Genomic DNA, 18,911 nt, shown 5'->3' with positions numbered 1-18,911 from the left:
GATGCCAGTTCAGACTAGTTTAAATAATTTGACCACCAACTACAACATTGGGCCCTGTTTTTCGTGATAGTGCAATGGCCAGCACAAGCAGTTTGGTATTTTCCTGACCTTGAAAATTGCTTTGCCCATCTGTGTGATATTGTAGTGCCCAGCACTGCGTGGGTGGTGAACTATTGTGGTATTTCTAAACTTTTCATGACCTTGAAATTACCAAATAATTTTTCTATACCTCCTTTACGTCCTATAGGAGCCCTGCTTATAGAACATGTAAATGAACAGACAGAAAATGGTGTTCCATGTCGGCACAGTTGTGCATGCATGCTAGCACTCAGACTCTACCAGCTGATACTCTGACTTGGTGAAGGACTGAAAGTCTTTGAATGAATTCAGATGCTGAACTTTATCCCTGCGGCACGTTGTTCCAGATTGGGGCCAAAGGCTTCTCTGAGGAGGCTGCCTTGTGCACAGCTTGTATGTGGGTGGCATGTACAGGCACCCATGGGAGTCTGTAGGAGAGTGGGCAGGGTGCAGGGGGCCAAGTCCATGACTAATCAGCACCCTGAGCAGGCTGCCAGATGGGCCTTTTGGATCATCTGTGGAACAGGAAGATAGCCAATGGCTAACCAATCAGAGAAAAGAACAACAAATACAAAACTGGACATTTTTGTTGGTTTTTGATTGAAAAAAAGATGTTGATGTTTGTTGAATAAATACAATAATTAGCAATTATTGCTAAAATAAGTGTTAAAATATCATTTTAAATTCAAAGTACAGCAATAATTCAGCTTTCCACAGCAATAATTCCACTTTCCACACAGGCCAATACAACCAAAGTCTATGAGAAATGATACTGCTTTAAGGAGGCAAGTGTAACACAAGTTAGCCTGGTGGGACTTCATCTGTTAGCCGGTATGAATGTAAAAGGCTGTGTGAGTGTCAGTGTATTTCAATCTGCATGGAAACCAGCTTTAGTTTTAGACCTTCCTGTGGATGTTTTTGCACAGAGAACATATTTTAGCTAGTTCTCATTTCTTCAAGAGGCTATTTTATGGTTTAGACTTGGGCTTAGGGTTAAGGTTACTTTTAGGATTAGGTTAGAAATTAGGACAATACCAATGGTTTCGCGTAGTAAAGCTCTTTAACTGCATCTGCACTGCCAGCCATTTTCTAGAACTTACCATTTTGTTTTTAGATTTCAGAATTTCCTTCCTGCCAGCATGTCATTGCTTTCTATTGACTTCACTATGAAAATAACACACACTTGACTGAAAGATTAAAAGAATCACTCACTCAGAGTCACATTGTTGTCACATGAAAAAGCACTTGTACTAGGAACTGTTTGGAGTCTCTCTGTTATGATGCATTTAAGGATCCCCCACATTTCAGAGAAAAACAACTCCCACCTTAGATGGAGCACAGACTCTTATCACCAAAGCCATAAACTCTAACCCACATTCCTGAGGACTTTGTGAATCCTCCCTGCAAATCTGAGCCAAACCTGAAATTCATGTAAATTAAATGTCTAATCATTATGCAACTTATATCATGGTATTTGTCGTGTAAATACAAGAAGAATGGTGTAACTTTCATAGTGTATAGTGTATACATTGTGACTGTATACTAAAGAGATATGGGACTTTGATTTTATTAACTTTATACTACAGGTGACAATACTGCCCTCTTTTGACAAGAGTTAAACTCCCTTATGTTAAGAGTTGATGAATGTTTGAAAACCATGTATTTGTGTTTTAAAATCACCCAAGTGTTTAACTTGTGATCTATTAACGTCATAGACAATCATATTTTAATAGTTAAATGAGACAAGTAGTTGTATTAAAATAATTAAGTTTCTGAAGTAATAGGAATGTTAGATATAATGTTTGAAGGATTTCAGTTTCAAGTTTTCTTTTATTGTTAAACAATAGTCACATTGAACTTATATTTAAATATGTTTCTGAAAGTAATCTAATCACGTAAGTGTTGTTTAACTTTATTTCCTTTCACTATAGTATTAAACTTTATTTCAGTGTAGATAGTTTAAGATGTGTAAATAGTTTTAGAAAGCCACTAAATACACATCATACGTGTACTATGGGAGTAAGGTAAAAGAAAATAGAATTACTGTAGTTTAAAATGCTTTTTTCCATATGTTTTCATGTATGAAAAGACCCAAAATGAACACTGTAAGTGGACTACTTGATTACTGCAAGCGAATTATTTAAACAGCATTTGTATACGAATGATTCTGTCCCAAGCTTTTTGATCCATCAGTTGATCACTGTAACCATGATCACTGTAAGCAGTATTGGGACTCACTAGTGGACCACATGTTTCAAGACTAAGAAACCTGAGCCCTTGGTTGTTCACACCTAAGGCGTGAAGCTCCACCCATGGATCCAGGTTAACAAAACCAGAGAACCTCCTCCTCCTCTCTCTCTTTTCTCCTCCAGCTGCGGCAGGAGCAGCTCCTTGCTTTTTCTCCTCACGGCTGCTACTGGAGCAGCTCTCTGCTTTCTTGTGTGGCCTGCTCACAGCAGACACACACAGAACTCTTTTTCTTTACGGCAGAGGATGCGAGAGCCTGCTTAAGACTCAGGAACTACGTTTTCTAGTGCCAGCAGCTACCACACAAGTCTGCTGGCTGATTTAACAAATACAGGAGCCACGAAACAACCATCAACCTTCAACCATAACTCGTTATTGATATGGTAATTTTGTTTATAGTTATTAAGTTAATTGTTGAGCAAAGTTCCAAATTGATAGATTAGTACAGTTTGAGACTGAATTGGCTTTTTCCCTGACTCCAGGGTGGTGCCCCATTATTATTAATTCTTATTAATAATTTTATTGATTTTAATAATTAATAATTATCTTGATAATCATAAATTATTGCTGATAGCCAAACTTGTAGCCAAGGCCCAACAGCGGTTTCCACTGGACTACAAAAATACTACAAACAGCAAATGTAATGCCACCCAGAATATGTTTTCACCACCATAATAGGGTAAGAACCTTGAATTTGCACCCTGTATCATATTTATCATATTTATTTATTTTCCTACAATATCTGCTGAGGGGAACTAAACCATGAATAATATTTTATAGTAATGTTTAGGTGACTCAAAACCCTTGGTTAAAGTTCAGGGTGGTGTTTTACCTACTACTACTATCTCCCAATGTCTTTCATGTGCTATATGAACATAGCACTCCCTGGAATGTACAAAAACATAATCCCAGTTGCAATTATGTTTGCTTCAAAATGTGTTAAGCAAAACCATTTTCAAGTATAGAAACATTATTTCACAAGACAGGGCGTTTTCAGTGACATCCAACTGGTAGCCTATAACAGACATAGTGTGAGGAATTATTTAATACAAGTGCATCAGATGTACCATACAGGCAAATTTGGTCATGCAAAGTCTGTGCAAAGTTGACCTAAAAAGTACTCAATGTAAGATAATACAGTTAATGCGGCAGCTCATTTTTTCAGTTATACCTGTTACCACCCTATCCCAACCCTAGCCTTGTTGTGCAATCTAGCCAATATCACAACAACGATCTTAAATGAGATGAGTCAGAGAACTAGAAAATTACATAACCTCTATGCAGGCTGTTGAAGACCAGAAATGTCACAGTTTCTCCGAGCAAATGACAGTAAAGACAACAACTGATATATAGACACTGATATACACAGTGTCAACATGTTTACTGAAAGACTGTCATCATCTACTGTACACATCTTCTCCAGCTGGCCTGTCATAGCAGGCAGATCTTTGCAGCATCAGCAGTCCTCTTCACTCTGTGTGTGCAAGCAGGCTTCTCACCTGCCATTAAAAACAGCAGCAAGCCATGAAACTGCCATGCTGAGATCTGCCCTACCCACAAGCTCCTCAGTGTGACATGGATCATTAAGCCACTCTATTAGAAAACAAGACTTTTAATAAGACCAAAGAATAATCAATCTCCTGCAAGATGAAGATAAAACATGTCATTATGTCATTATGTGTGTATTTGATAATAATGCTTTATTTATATAGCACTCAAAATCCAAGTTTACAAAGTGCTTTATGCAAAGACATAAAAACAAGAATAGCAAAGCATGTAGTGTGTGTGTGTGTGTGTGTGTGTGTGTGTGTGTGTGTGTGTGTGTGCGTGCGTGGGTGAGTGCGTGATTGCATTTCTGCTCTTTGCAAACTAATTGTTTTCAACATGGTGGGGGTTGGTGCTGATTGAGCAGTTTTTACATCTGAATCAATATAGCAAGAATCGTCCCAAAGTAATATTTCCCACTGTGCCTCCCATTTATATGATGGCTGGGTTAGGTGGGAGGTATTCTAATTTAGACAATGAGACTGGCCTCTGAGCAGGAGTTTGATAGTACATGACTGAATGTGTTCCTCAGCCCAGCAGCTGGGGTCCACGTCAGCCATATCCTAATCTGACTCCAATCAATGGCTCTGAAGCCCCTCCCTTCTAGTCAATATTCAGTCTGTCAAATACCCACTACCACACATGTTCCTGCTCACCTAGCATTACCACAGCTACCTGTGTTCTCCACTGATCATTCAGAAGCTAGATTCACCTGTTCTCTGAAATACTGTTCACTGTCCGGGTCTCGCTAGAGAGAAGTTAATATTTCTTCAGTGAACATCTAGAGGACTGTTTAGATGGTTGTTGACAATAATCTTGGAATTTAAGGCAAAACTATGTGACTTTTAAATATGCAAAAGGTACATTGTCATAAAAAACAAAAGTCTTCTAAGGAATAAAAATGCCACACTCATTCTAGCTTCAAACTTTTGCCACTGCAGCCTGTTTTTCTGAAGTCATCGGGTATGACCACATCTAGCTGTGCTGGCTGAAAATACCATCGCAAACAACCAGGAGTAAACAAGGACTCTGAGGGGAAAGCAAAGACAAACAGTCCGTAGCAGTGGGTGGCAGTAGTGTGTCACTTAATTGTTCGCCAGTCACCATAAAACACAAAAAGAATAAGAAGTTAATTGCCCAGTGCTGAGTGTTACCAATAAGAAAAAAAGAGTAAAATTGGCAGAAGATCAGAAAGACAATAGAGAAAATGACAAATGGTGAAGTCAGACAAGATTAACCCTTGATTCAACAATCACACAATAGCCAATAGCCTTAATATGGATGATGCTGTTTGCATGGTGCTGTTTGTCTATATGACCTTTGCGTGATGAAGGTCTGAGGACCGAAACATCGTGTTATTGAAGTGAGATCAAGTGATGGATAGTGTGTGAGATTCTTTGGTTTTCTTTTTTCGTTTTGTCATAATGTTACCACTAATGGTAACCGCATATATTGCCAGACACATCCTAATTATTTACATTTATTCATCAGGTCCTTGGTGAATTACAGTTGCTTGTTAGCTCATAAGCTACAAAGAGTTCCAGATTCATCAATTACCATTGCCTTGTGGTACACTGAGTTGCCTCTGCTCCCACCAGTACCAGAGCGTGTGAGACCAGCCATGTGGTGTGAGAACCATTGGCTTAATTTACAGAATGGCCTCCCATCTCTTTGTCTTAAGAACAGGAAATGTGATAATGAAGTCAGTCTGTGTAAGACTGCTAAAAACAGGCTGGGAGCTGCTTTCTCCCCCACCAGCTTTCACTTACCATGTCTTTTCCTTTCACAGCAGTGTTTAGGGCTTTTTTCACCCACAATGTAAGCATGTGAGTACCTGTGCTATTTTGGGGTATGCCCACATGTATATGTGTGTGTTCAATTTTTTTTTTTGTCAAAACAGGAAGGCGCCTCCTCTTTGTTGTCTTCTATCTGCTACACAATGATTTAAAGCCATAACTAATTAACAGAGTCATTAATTACTATGAATTTGCATATTTGCATTTGCAATTAGTACAGTGAAGTGATTAGTTTGAAATGAGGAGTTTGACTCATCAGATGGTGGTGCACTAGACAAAGAAAGACCAATGCCAGCTGAGGCATCTAGGGAGGTGGATTCTTGGTAGATGGTAGATGGACATGGTAGATTGAAGTCCTTCCATGCACTACAGGTCTGTGCGTATGGATATGAAGTGGTATGTGGATGTGTTGACACAAGTTATTTTTACAGGTTGGAGTCTATGCATAGTTAGCTAGTATGTGTGTGTTTATTGGTCATGGCTGTGTCTCCAATTTAATGGCATACATCCAGAGATGTTCTTTGGATACTGGACATTCACATCTCAAATAAATTGTCCAGCACAAACAGATAAAGGCTGGGCAATAAGCAGAAAGAAGGGAGGGCCATCATCTGTACTATAATGGCTCACATGATAAGTTCAACATAATGAACATTTCTACAGCATTAATTAAACATTGTATTCAACCTCCACTGTTATATAATTTAATTATTCATTGCAAATGTTACATTTAATTTTTGCACTTATCACCATTTTTTGGTCCATAGCGCAGTCCATATTTCCCGTGTACAATCAATATTTCACTTCAAGTTTTATATCCCATTTCAAATCTACTATTATTCCATTCTTTAAATTGGTTTTAAATTGTTCATTTTATTTATTTGTTTTTTTTTTTTAATTTTAGTACTACTTTGTTTATCATTTAATTATTTATTTCATTTCATTCATTTATTATTATTACCTTACTCATATTTCACCTTACTTATACTTCATATTTTTATTCTTTTATGTTGTGTTTGTGGGAGCAAACCCCAAGACAAATTGTTTGTATGCTTGTATACATTGCTAATAGATAGAGTCATGGCATACTTATCACTCGGTTGCTCTGTTCAACTGAGATAACTGTCTCACTCAATTTCAATCACTTCTGCTTTGCAAACTTTAAAAATACTGTTAACAAAATTTAACATTCCTGCAGAAGTTTTACATTAAAAGCCTAGCATGAAATGGGGGAGATTATGCCTGCACCAGTGTGACAAATCAACATTTTCAGGACAAAACTTGGTGCTTGCTTTAGTTGAAACCTAATGGGCTCTGTTTGGCACAACAAACACTGTGATCAGCACTACGCCAGTTTGGTATTTTCCTGACCTTGAAACTTGGTTTGCACGTCTGTGTGGTATTTTGGTTCTGAGTGCAGTGTGCACGATAGACAGGGGGGAGGATAGCCACAAACAGGTGTGAGGTTCATTGATGTGAGGCAGTGTGAAGTGAGTTGCATTTATCCATAAATTAATGTTGTTATTGTAATGTCTGTTGTCCACAGTTGATTGTATAAAAGGCCTCTCCTTCAGGCTTCATGGGAAGTAGCCAAAGATTCTGTCCATTCTTCATTAAAAGCTCTGTTTCTGCTGTCTACTTTTTAGAGCATGCTATGTGAAAAAACTTTCCTCGAGCTGAGCTGATACTAAAAGGTTGATGTGAAAACACTGCAGACCACTGACTGGTCAGTCATTTATCTCATTCATGGGCATTCTGTTGCAGAGAAAGCTTTGATAAATATTGGGCAGCAAGATATGCCCTGTCTCCTTCTCCCAGGAGTAGGCCTATTTTTAATTTTGAGAGGTCATTAAGCTCTTTGAAATCTGAAATTACAGAGTTGAACTTGTAAATGTTCCTTATTTCATTGAATGTTTTACATTGTAGGAGGAAGAAGTAGTCTAGTAGTGTTTCTCTTTCTCTCCCATGTGCATGTCCTCAGCTGCTGTGCTTGAAACACAGCATTCACACATGAGAAGAAAAAAACACCGATTTGTCCTGTTGTTCTTTGTATTTACTGCTGCATTTGTTGGATGTAATGAATGAATGAAAAGGAGAAATGCAGAGGAGGAAAGTGGAACAGAAACTAAGAGTGTCTGTCTCCACAGTAAATCACTTGTTGAGTGTTTGATGGTTGTTTATTTATGCTTTACATAAATAACATGACCAACATAAAAAATCAGAAAATAACATTGTACTTCTGCAATTCACAGGCTTTCTGTCTCTCAGAGAAAGCTTTCCACCGCTGACTCTCCTCACCAGTGCTGTCTTGCTGCACCCTCTCTCTCACTCTTTTTCTCTTGTCTTTTGTCTCTAACTTCTGTCTCTTGTCTTTTTTTTAGCAAGTGAAGACAGTGTGCAGGTGTCCCTTCCTCTTCTTAGTACATGGCTACTCCACCAACACACCTGTCACAAAAACTACACAAGTGTGCAGAGAGATTTTTGATTATCTCTTGTCTTTTTAAAAATAAGTCATGAAGCCAACAACAAAGCCTAACTTTTGATGTTATCAAATGGAGATGTCCTCCCATCATCTGTGCTCATGACATGCAGTTGCAGAGCACAGAAGTCTGACCTCGCTGCTGCAGAGCAGAGTGGCTTGCTGATCGCTATTTATTCAAAGTTTATTAATATTGATTGTGTTGCGTGTCCAAATTGCAGCAAATTCGACATTGTACTTCCTTAGGTCCCCAGCAATGCACCCACCAAGTGTGAAGTCAATCAGATGAATGGTTCTTGAGATATGTGAAGGACATACAGACAGACAGACAGACAGAGATTCCTTCCTTTAATAGACAGCTGAGACTGTCCTCCCAAGAATACATAACAGGTCATAATGACAGTTGCCCAAAATGTAACTATTTTTTGGGGCAACTGACATTAACTAAGTTATAGTTAAGTTTGAGTGACAGATGCCATCAAGCGGCCACAGAAATTATGACCTGGAGCAGTGGTGCAGTTCAGATGATGTGTGTACAAGTTAAAGGGGCCATACTATGAAAAATTCACTTTTTCAGTGCTTGTGTGTATGTATTTGGGTCTCTGATTTGCCTATTAATGCACAAACTGTGAAATAAGAACATCCAGTCAGTTTGGTGTGGGCTGACTTGCTCTGTACTCTTGTGATTCAGCAAGCCATTCAGATTTAATGCCCCTTCTTACATCACATGGGGTGAAGCTAAATTAAGCTAAGCTAAGGGTGAAAAATTCACGAGTATCACCAGGCTTGACCGGCATACAGAGCCACTGCTTACCAACAGACGGCTACTGAGCCCCAGGCAGCTCTGCAGGAGAAAGCTGCTCAGAGAGCAGAGCCTAACACCTGGGACACAGCCTATGTGAGCAGTGTGTGTGCTTCACGGAACCTCTTGCTCTTCATTTCGGTGGCCATGTTAACAGATAAGAGCAGCCACACAGCTCACGCGAGCCACGTAGTTTCAATGTCTATATCTGTAGAATATGTCACAGACATGAAGTGTCATCACTGCGGGTCAGCCTGCATGGTGAACACTGGGGCAGGGAGCCTCCCTGGTGGGGAACTCCAGCACAGAGAGTCGGTGACACATGGAGCTTCTTTTCTCGAGTCCTGTCACTTTCTGTGATATTAGTTCAAACCGGGGCTCCTGCCTGTTGTTTCACCTGCTTCCAGACGGAGATTTGGTGTTGTTATTTTCCTTATTTATTGTCACATTCCCTCCTGACAGTTTGGAGGTTTGTTTGTCACAGTGTGTTTGCCTCATTTGGGAACTTGGTCGTCTTCACTTGCAGCAGTGACAGTGGGGGTATAACTGGCAGAAAAATTTGTATAATCAATAAAAAAACCTGTCCTGTGTGAGGTGTATATGTGGCTGAATCAGAAATAGCCCCAACCAGACCCCACCATGCCGTTCAAGTTCACCTCACATATTATTTATTTATTTTTAACAATTGAGCACACACCACTTAACCTTTTACTATCTAGACTAAATATCAATGAAATTTATAATGAAATGATAGGAAACATGCTATTATTGATGGTCATTATCAAAGTCAAACTCTATGAAGAAAGATAGAGCTGGCAGTAGCAGTGCCGCAGCAGCAATGCTGTCTGTGTGGACACCGTAGACCTGTGAGACGCAACAGTTCATCGATGCACACACACTGCTCAGGTAGAGGTAGGCTGTGTGGCCCAGGCATAAGAGTACTTTGTCACTGCTGCTGCTGCTGCTGTCTTGTCTTCTGGAGGAATAAACACCCAATTCTGCTCTGATCCAGAGCATTTTACCAGCAGGAGGACTTTGTTTTTTAAACTTTTGGGATTGAGTGGATTTATCTTCTAAATCTATCTATCAGAACTAAATTAACAGCGGAGTCACACACCACCTCAGCTGCTGTCATCAATAATAAACATCTTAAATGCCAGTGAGTTTATATAATTTTAGTTATACAGTATGTAGATATCTATGTGTATAAATAATAATGTCGCTGCTGTATTTATGCCTTTAGATTACATTATTTTGAGTGTGGATGGAGCAGCTACAATGTTAGCATAGCTCTGATCGATCTGAACTTCATTCAAAAAACAAGCATTTCAAAAGTTGTTGCTTTTTGTCTTGCAGACAGACCTGACAAAGGATGTATTCAGGCTTTTTACAAATCAACGTCATGATGTAGTTATTTTGGCATCCTTTAAATCTATGTTTATTTACAGTCAAACCAGCCATTCTGAACAGAGCTGTTTAGACTAGAAGGCTGCTGTGGTGCTGGATCCTTGTGGTATTTTAACCAAAGCATGTCAGATACATTTTATTAAGACCTCAGGGAACTTGTGGAAAAGGGGTATAATATGGCCTCTTTAACAATTTTCTTCACTCAGAGCATGAGGGGTGGATGGAGGCATTAACCCAACTGTGGACTTTGCCACAGTAGACTGCTGTTCATTTCCTGTTTTTCCAATTGATCATCTCCTAACCTTAACTATATAAGAAAGTAGTAACTTATACCCACAGCTCATGTTTCTCCAATCTTAACAAAGTGATCATTTTAACCCAAACCATGATCTTTCCCTAACCCTAACCAAGTGGTTTTTGTGCCTAAACCTAACCAGACCTTAGCCACAGCATTGTTGTCTTGTTGTCTTGCCACTTACGGCCAATAGAGGTGCCAGATAAGAAAGCGCTCCAATGTGTCATTCTGGTTCTGATCACGTGGTCAAACAGCCTATTTAGTCATTTAATTTGGAGGACTTAGATCCCTGCAGCCATCTGAAGGCAGTGCCAGAGCATAGTGCCATTGCGCACAGGAATCTGCTATTTGATTAAATCACATGAAAATGATACCAAGCTGCTACAAAATAACCACACACACCTCTACACACATCAGACTGGGCGGTTGTAATTCGATATTCATTTTATGCAGCACCCTTCACCTTCAAAACAAACGATCTCCTGGGGCCTGTGCCATTAAGCAAGATCAGTGGGTTACAGCTTGATCCCACTGGGTGCATTTACGTTGCATTCCAGCTCTGACGCGACTGCTGGAGCTGATCGCGGCCTCTGCAGTCAATGCTTGTGATCCCACCAGCTCAGTGGTACCCAACATTAGCCAGCTATCTTTGAGCTTAACTCAGGTTTTCTGGTATCTTTAGAGGATTGGATCAAAACTTGCCAACAGCCTGACCACTGACCAATGAGATCCCTGGAACAATCAAGTCATCATTCCCACAAGATCCTGACAAGGACAGAAGTCCTGTGTTTACAATTATGTGACAGGTAAAAAAGAGCAATATATATTTTTATAGAATGTAGAATAACAGAACAGCTGTTCTGTAGTTTTAAAATGTCCATACTTCATTGTTTTGCATTATAGATGAGCTCTTAGGACTTGGTTTTACAATCCCATATTATAATTTGCTATCATTCCTTGAATGGGGGTGGGGTAAACACTTCCCAGTCTTTTTTGCTGCAGGACTTTGGCCACTTCACATGTGGCCTGTATCCTTGGATCTTCTTTTCTATCACATGTTGTGTCTGTCTTGGTTCCAGGTTCTCAGATGTTGTGGATGATTCACCTTCGTCTACAACTGGGATATTGACACTCAGCGGACTGTGGGATGTGTCCTGCTGCTGAGCTTCTCTTGACTGAATTAACCCTTCTCTCAGGAGATATTGGTCGATGCGAGGTCCCAGTCTCACCTGCTTCAGGCATTTTATTCTGCTTTGGTCTATTCTTAGGCCATGGAGTGATGTTACCTTGGACCAGTGATAGCTTCATGTCAGAGCTCATGTCCAGCAGCTGTTGTTTCTGTGCCAATTACATAATTCATTGTCATTTCTGTTCCTGTGTCTGTTACTGTTGCGTCAGCCAATGAGCCATCTTCTGCCCCCACTTTTGATGGCTCAGAGGATATTTTCCTTCTTGGACTTTTCATAGCTGTTAAGGGGCTGACTTCTATTCACTAGCAGGTGATGGTGCCCGCCATCATGGTAGCTAGCCCATGACAGCCTTGTTGGGGTATTTCCCTCCTTTCTGCCGTCTTTCCAAGCTGTCACATGGTCTTTTCCGAGTTGTCAGCTGCACTTTCACAGCAGTCACTGGTTTTATCTGGCAGATCAGTTGAGCTCATAGGACTTGGTGTAACAATCCCAATACAATACAATTTGTACTAACATTTTATTTTATTAATTATTTTAAGTTATATGATGTGTGGAAATGTTTTCACCACAATTCATACAATTCTACACAGGATGCAAATTCATGTGCAGCAAGTGATTTCAAATTAACAGAAAGTAAGAGCAGTTATTTTCAGGTCATGGAAGTATGCTAAAATGCTCTCAGGAAATATACCTTCATATACAGTTTAAGACAGTATATTCCAAGCAGATGTTTACTGTTTCAGAATATACTGGTAATATACTAGAAGTTAAATGTCAGTATACTTTGAACAGTTGCAAAACAATACTTCTGAAGATTTAATACTAATGTATTATTTTGTCAGGCATAAGTACACAAAAATACAGGAGGTAGACATTCAGTGTATTTAAGCATGCCTCAAGTGCAACGTTCAATATATTAAGTACAACTTAAGTGATTTCAATTTAAGACAACTTTAAGAACAGCCATTCTATCAGTAGAACTATAGTATCTGGCTGGAAAGCTGTTTTGAATATGCCTTAAAATAAGACAGATGTGGCAATCAAAAAAGAGTAAGAGAAGGCTTTTCTGAAGCACTAATTTCAATTGTAAAATGTATTATTTCAGTTTGAAATTTTAAAAAAGTAGAGAGCTCTAAGAGAGGAAAATGGATGAAAGACAATCTGGAACAGTGCCAGCTGAGATGAAGCCGCAAATCCAAAATTTGCAGAGTAAATATTCCGTTTTTTGTGTGTTTTAGCACGTGCCACTATTCAGCTGGATATAAAAAAAACATTTAGCCTTAGACTAAAAGTGAAAGGCCCTATCAGCACCTCATAAAGGCTGTAATGTTCATCACACCCTAAAATACAAAACTAACAGAACAAACAACACACTGGTAAGCATCAAAGTTTATTCTTAACTTTGAAAATATTAGTTAACAAATAAACAACAACAACAACAAAATAATCCAACTCAAGGTCTGCTTAAGAAATCTTAAGGACACAGAAGTCAAATCCTAATGCTTCCCCTGAACTTATACCGGCTTCTTGAATGTGAACAGATCCATCTCCATGACAGCTGAGCAACCTCCATCCACCAACAAACAAAACCATCATCTTTGCTTAACCATGTTTTAGCCTAAACTTGCAGGACTTGAACTGTGGTCTCTGATGACACACCATCCACTGACATGTTTTAGGTTGTATAGTAAGGCCTGAGTAGGCTTCACGCAATGGCACAGTGTCGTTCAACCATATCTTAAGGAAAAATTGTTTCTACCTGTTCTGAAATGCCGTGTTCAAAGGTGGGGTAAGAGCAGTGTTCAAATTAAGGGGCAGCCAGCAGGGGCTTAGCTGCTCTAAAAGAGACCTGACATCCTCTGAAAAAAAACCCAAAATGTTGAGTTTGTGGACTCTCAAAAAAATGTTAAATTATCAACCATTATCTCATCTATCTTAACGCATTTAACATGATTAATCTAGACATGACTGTGGGCTGCTGCAATGGTCTGCAAACTGGCACCAGTCTACTGGTCCATAAAAGTTTTATCACTGATTTTAAACTTTATGTCTGATAACATCTTTGTCTGATAAGTTATCAGACAAGAATGGACAGTCTCCTCACCGCTTTTCCACACTGCCATTTCCTGCCAGCACCAGCAATAAGTAAACTGACTGACTGATTGAAACCCCACAAATGTCACAGTGCAACTCGAAAGCCTGCTGTCAAAGCCTCTTCTTGGCTGCATCATGCTGCCTCCTCACTCTCTCTCCATGAATTCTCTTTCTGGTGTCCATTCTGATGATGGTCAGGTAGTTTAAGAAGCGGTTAGAGGATGCAACTTCGTTTGAAGCATATGTTTCAATATTAGGACCCTGGGGATGGGGTTTAGCACTGCCAAGACTAGTCAAGAATGTGGGGTTTGTACATAACCTGAGAGGAAGGTCTACCTGGGAGGTGAAACTCTTGGGAAACAAGGCCCTTGGTCACAGTGTAAACATGGTTGTCATAGTGGCCTTCATGAAAGGGGGTGTCATAGCTACATAATTAGCTAGCTATCTTCAACCTACAAAATATATTTGCACACAGTATCTGTATAAACACATTTTTTATGTATCTACCTAAGTCAACAGACCCCTTAGTGGTGATGTGAGGAGGTGTATGATGTATTGTCTTTTTAATTGCAAGAACTCCATAGGAGTTGCTTTTATTTTGCTAACTCTGCATGTACAGTAAGAGTTATGGATTTTATGCAATGTAGCACAAAGTATTATTATATACACAGTATATACTGGGCCTGACCTCTGTGTGGTATAGAAGAAACCTTGATTCCTGTACATTCTCATGCATGTTAACAGCACAGTGAGCTGAGGAAATGAGAGTAATTTGGTGTGAGCAAACCAGTATCATCTTTACAAGATCATGTGACTATATGAGCTGCACTGCTCAGACTTTCATCTAGAAACTCAAATCAGTCACCAGGGAAGAGACTGGCACTGCATCCACAGTAGCCAGACTGGGAGGACTGGAAAAGAGGCATGGGGAGAGAGATACCGATAGAAAGAGAGAGAGGGAGAGAAAGAGAGATGAATAGCTGGGGAGAGATAGGATGAGAGACATAGATCCACTGAGAGAGAGCATCCCTGGCCCCCTGCTCGGTGACGTCAGCAGCAGATGGCATCAATGTCTTTACTGCTGGAAGAAGAAGAGAAACAGAGGAGAGGAGAGGGAAGGAGGGAGGAGGAGGAGGACTGATATTTGCTACTGGAAGCCTGTCTGAGTGTCAGGAAGATGCTCTCTGGAATTTAACACCAAAACTGGGTGAGAAGCTCATCATACAATCCACTGACAGAGGACATTTACATTAAAATAGATGATGATTTCTGTGATTTTGCATGAGGTTGAAGTGTTTAACTGAATAATAATAATAGGCTATTGTTGAACAGTCTGACGGGGGCTGCTAATGGTCAGTCCAGCTGTATGATAGTTATTATTATTATTTATTCTACTTACTTATTACTTATTTTACCTTAACTATGTTTTCCTGTTATATGGATTTATGTGATATCCCAGATTTTCCCTAGAGTGAATGTTGTTTTATCTCATGTAATGCTATGTAGTGTTATGTATACAGACTACTTTGACTTCAACTAATAGCCTTCTATAGTGAAAATTGACCATTTTGTTAAAGATAGGTATTTGATAGTAGATAAGCTCTTGAGATGATTATTTGCTTATTTCATCTTATTTTTTTTACTTATTCAAAACATTATAGGTCAGTTTTTCCTCTGCAGGATCAATAAAGTTTTGTCTAATCTCATGCCTGTCCTCTCCTACAGCATTTTATATATTTAATATTCTTTTCCCCCCCCCCCCACCACCACCACCACACACACACACATGCTGCAGGATGACATGTTGACTTTGCCATTTGACGAGCCGTCCTCTAACCAGACCAGCAGTCCTTTCAGGACCAGCTGGGCCACCAACCAAATAATAAAATCAGTGAAGCCAGATCCTGGCAGAGCCTTGCAGGACACGCTTAAGTCCGGGAGAGAGGATGAAGAGAGGCATGGTGCAGAGGAGGAGGAACAGGAGGAGGAGGAAGGCGATCTGAGAAGAAGGGGTTCTCGTAAAAAGAAGCTGAGCCAGGCCCGGCAGGACCGGGTTCGGCTGCGGCGCATTGAGGCCAATGCGCGGGAAAGGAACCGGATGCACGGTCTGAACAACGCACTGGACAGCCTGAGGAAAGTGGTTCCATGCTACTCCAAGACGCAGAAGCTGTCTAAAATAGAGACGCTCCGTTTGGCCAAGAATTACATCTGGGCCCTTGGTGAGATCCTGAGCACTGGGAAAAGGCCGGACCTGCTCACTTTCGCCCAGACTCTGTGCAAGGGTCTCTCCCAGCCCACCACTAATCTGGTGGCCGGTTGTTTGCAGCTCAACACCCACAGCTTCATCTCAGAGTCTGGTGGGGAGGCATTGTCCCTCTACCCAGCCTATCACCACCACAGAGCTGAGGGAGTGGGCTCCAGCTCGGTGGACAGCAGCAGGCCCCTGCGTCCTTTCAGCTCCTTCTGCAGCCCCTACGACACTCTGTACGACAGCCCTTCTCCAGACTGCTCCAGCCCTCTGGATGCAGGGACCCTCAGCCCTCCCATCAACTTCAATGGCATTTTTTCCCTGAAACACGAGGAACCGGTGGACTATCGGAGCTGTCACTATGGTCTCCGCTGCTGCTCTATCAGCCAGAGCTCCTCCACAGACATCGGCCCGTATGACATCCATCTCCGGGGCCAGTTTTATCACGTGCAGGAGGAATTAAACAAGCCTTTCCGTAATTAATGAACCAGATTAAAAAGAAATCCTATCACCCAGTTGAAAAAAAAAATATTTAGGATGTACATTTTGGCGGGGTGCTTGGCTGCAAATCATCTAATGAACAATTATTAATTCATATTAATTGAATGGTAATCACTTGGGAACCATGCGTGTTAAGTTGAGGAATACTGTGGTCCTGAAGGACAACACATACAACACATGGTGTGGCACACACATGCACAAACATAGGATTTTTTGTTTTGATTTGGTTGGTTATTTATTATAGCTTTTTTTTTTTTTTTTTACTACTACAGCCCACGCTGCAATAAAAGAGAACAAAGAGGCAAAGGAAACTATGCAATACTGAGCAGACAGTGTCACACCTTGAGAAGATGCTAAAACACACATTGCTTATTATTAAGCAATGTGTGTTGTTATTATTATTATTATTATTATTATTATTATTATTATTATTATTATTATTATTATTATTATTATTATTATCAATACATAATTTGAACATGGAGGAAAATGAATACCCCATATTTTTCTGTTGCTCTGCAGTGTCTCATTGCTTTTGTGTAATTTATTGGGTGAAATTATTTTCCCAGAAAATATGTAAATAACTTTCCAAATTATACAGTATGTTTGTATATAAAGGAAAGCTGGAATTATTCCCGACTGTATGTATGTGTTTCATGGAACTGTACAGCCTTTAGGCCCACACTGATTTTGATTGATTTTGATTACTATTGATTGTAATGTGGTAGTACACACAGGCCTTGAAATGTTTGGGAGTGTCATTACATTTAAAGCAAAGATGTTAAGCTATTCCCTACTGAAGCAACAAAAACAAATTCATTTATTTAGATTTGTTTTTAATCTTAATCTGCAGTTAAATTATATATAAACTATGTGTAACTGTGGTGTTTTATTTGTAATTCTCTCAGCGACAAGGTGGGTTTTGGAGATGGTCTGTTCTTGTGCACTATGCTTCTGCTTTATTCAGCTTTGTCACAAATTTGTTTTATACAACAAATAAAATCCAAGTTAAAACAAGTAAAGCCAAACTGTGTTCCTGCAATTAGGAGGGCAGGTTTATATACTTTTAGGATAATTTGGAAGCACCAGTCAGTTGTTAGAAAATGACTCCACTGTGATTTAGGTTTGAGATTTTTATGGTTATCAACGTTATTATGATTTGCTATAAATTTGTGTTAAATAGAAAATCATAAATAAATAGCAGAATAAATATTTGCTATTTATTTTCACGTTAAGTGAAATATTAAAACCCAGGATGCACGTTTTTATGCCTTTTTCACATGGAAACATCTTTGATGATTTCTATCATTATATAATAATTTCTCCAAAATTCAGCTTAACATGTTTTGGAAACTTAAAGAAAAAAGTTCTACTTTGAAATATGCAGGTCCAGCAGGGACACACAGGGTAAGAAATGAAAATGACATTTGAAATAATCTTGTCACTTTGTAAATCTGCTGTAACTGGCAGACATTTGTAATACGATGCTGCTGTAAATGCTGTTAAACAAAACTCTACCTGTGACTTTCACTTTTATAAATATCCAGCCTAAGCCAAAATCACACAGAGTCATACAGTCCAGTGAAAACCATGTGTTTCTAAATTCTGGGATTTTTTTTATTGTTAGATTGACTAAAGGATAAACTGATTTTTCTGTCTACTTTAAACTGCATTGGCACCAACTCATTTTGGTTCTAGCAGTGAAGTTAAATTATATCTACATTCTAAAATAAATACAATCATATTAATAATATTAAAATATATTATGGTGTAGGTAAATTGAGCACTAAGGTCAGGGGTTTTAGAAGACCAGCTTATTAAAACCATATCTGTGAGGTATGTGACTGAATCTGACAATAGCTGATTATGTGGTGGGAAGAAATGTGACAAGCCTGCATAGTGCTTGTTCACACTATTCTCATCCGTATGTACTTCGGTGTGACAGCTAGCACTCCACTCCTCACGCCTTAAATATCTCACTTACACCAACATTAACTGCAAGGTGTCCGCTTCTAAACAGTCAAATGGAATTAACACATTCTGTGAAATAAAGCTTACTCTGTGCTGTCTGTGTTTGATCTTTTTGTTCATATCAGGTTAAAGGGAAATCACCCTCTCTACAGTGTTGGATGTCTGCATCACTGCTATGCTCCCTGCATTCAAAGAGTGAATTTTGTAAAACTCAATGGCAATTTCCAGATCAATGTTTGAATGGATTATAGGCTAATA

General features: G+C 39.5%; 1 protein-coding gene across 1 annotated transcript; it reads left to right on the top strand.

Moving 5' to 3' along the window:
• The first annotated feature begins 15,734 nt into the window (after window positions 1-15,734).
• On the top strand, window positions 15,735-16,664 carry neurod6a (neuronal differentiation 6a). The gene has a single exon (XM_042400204.1). It carries the CDS (start codon window positions 15,735-15,737, stop codon window positions 16,662-16,664), a length of 930 nt encoding a protein of 309 aa, XP_042256138.1.
• The last annotated feature ends 2,247 nt before the right edge of the window (window positions 16,665-18,911 follow it).

Source organism: Thunnus maccoyii, chromosome 21 (genome assembly GCF_910596095.1).
Source record: "Thunnus maccoyii chromosome 21, fThuMac1.1, whole genome shotgun sequence".
NCBI lineage: Eukaryota > Metazoa > Chordata > Actinopteri > Scombriformes > Scombridae > Thunnus > Thunnus maccoyii.
This window is presented reverse-complemented; position numbering and strand designations above follow the sequence as displayed.

Excerpts from the sequence above, each read along its gene's own strand:
- neurod6a (XM_042400204.1), top strand. The coding sequence starts at position 15,735 with ATGTTGACTTTGCCATTTGACGAGCCGTCCTCTAACCAGACCAGCAGT.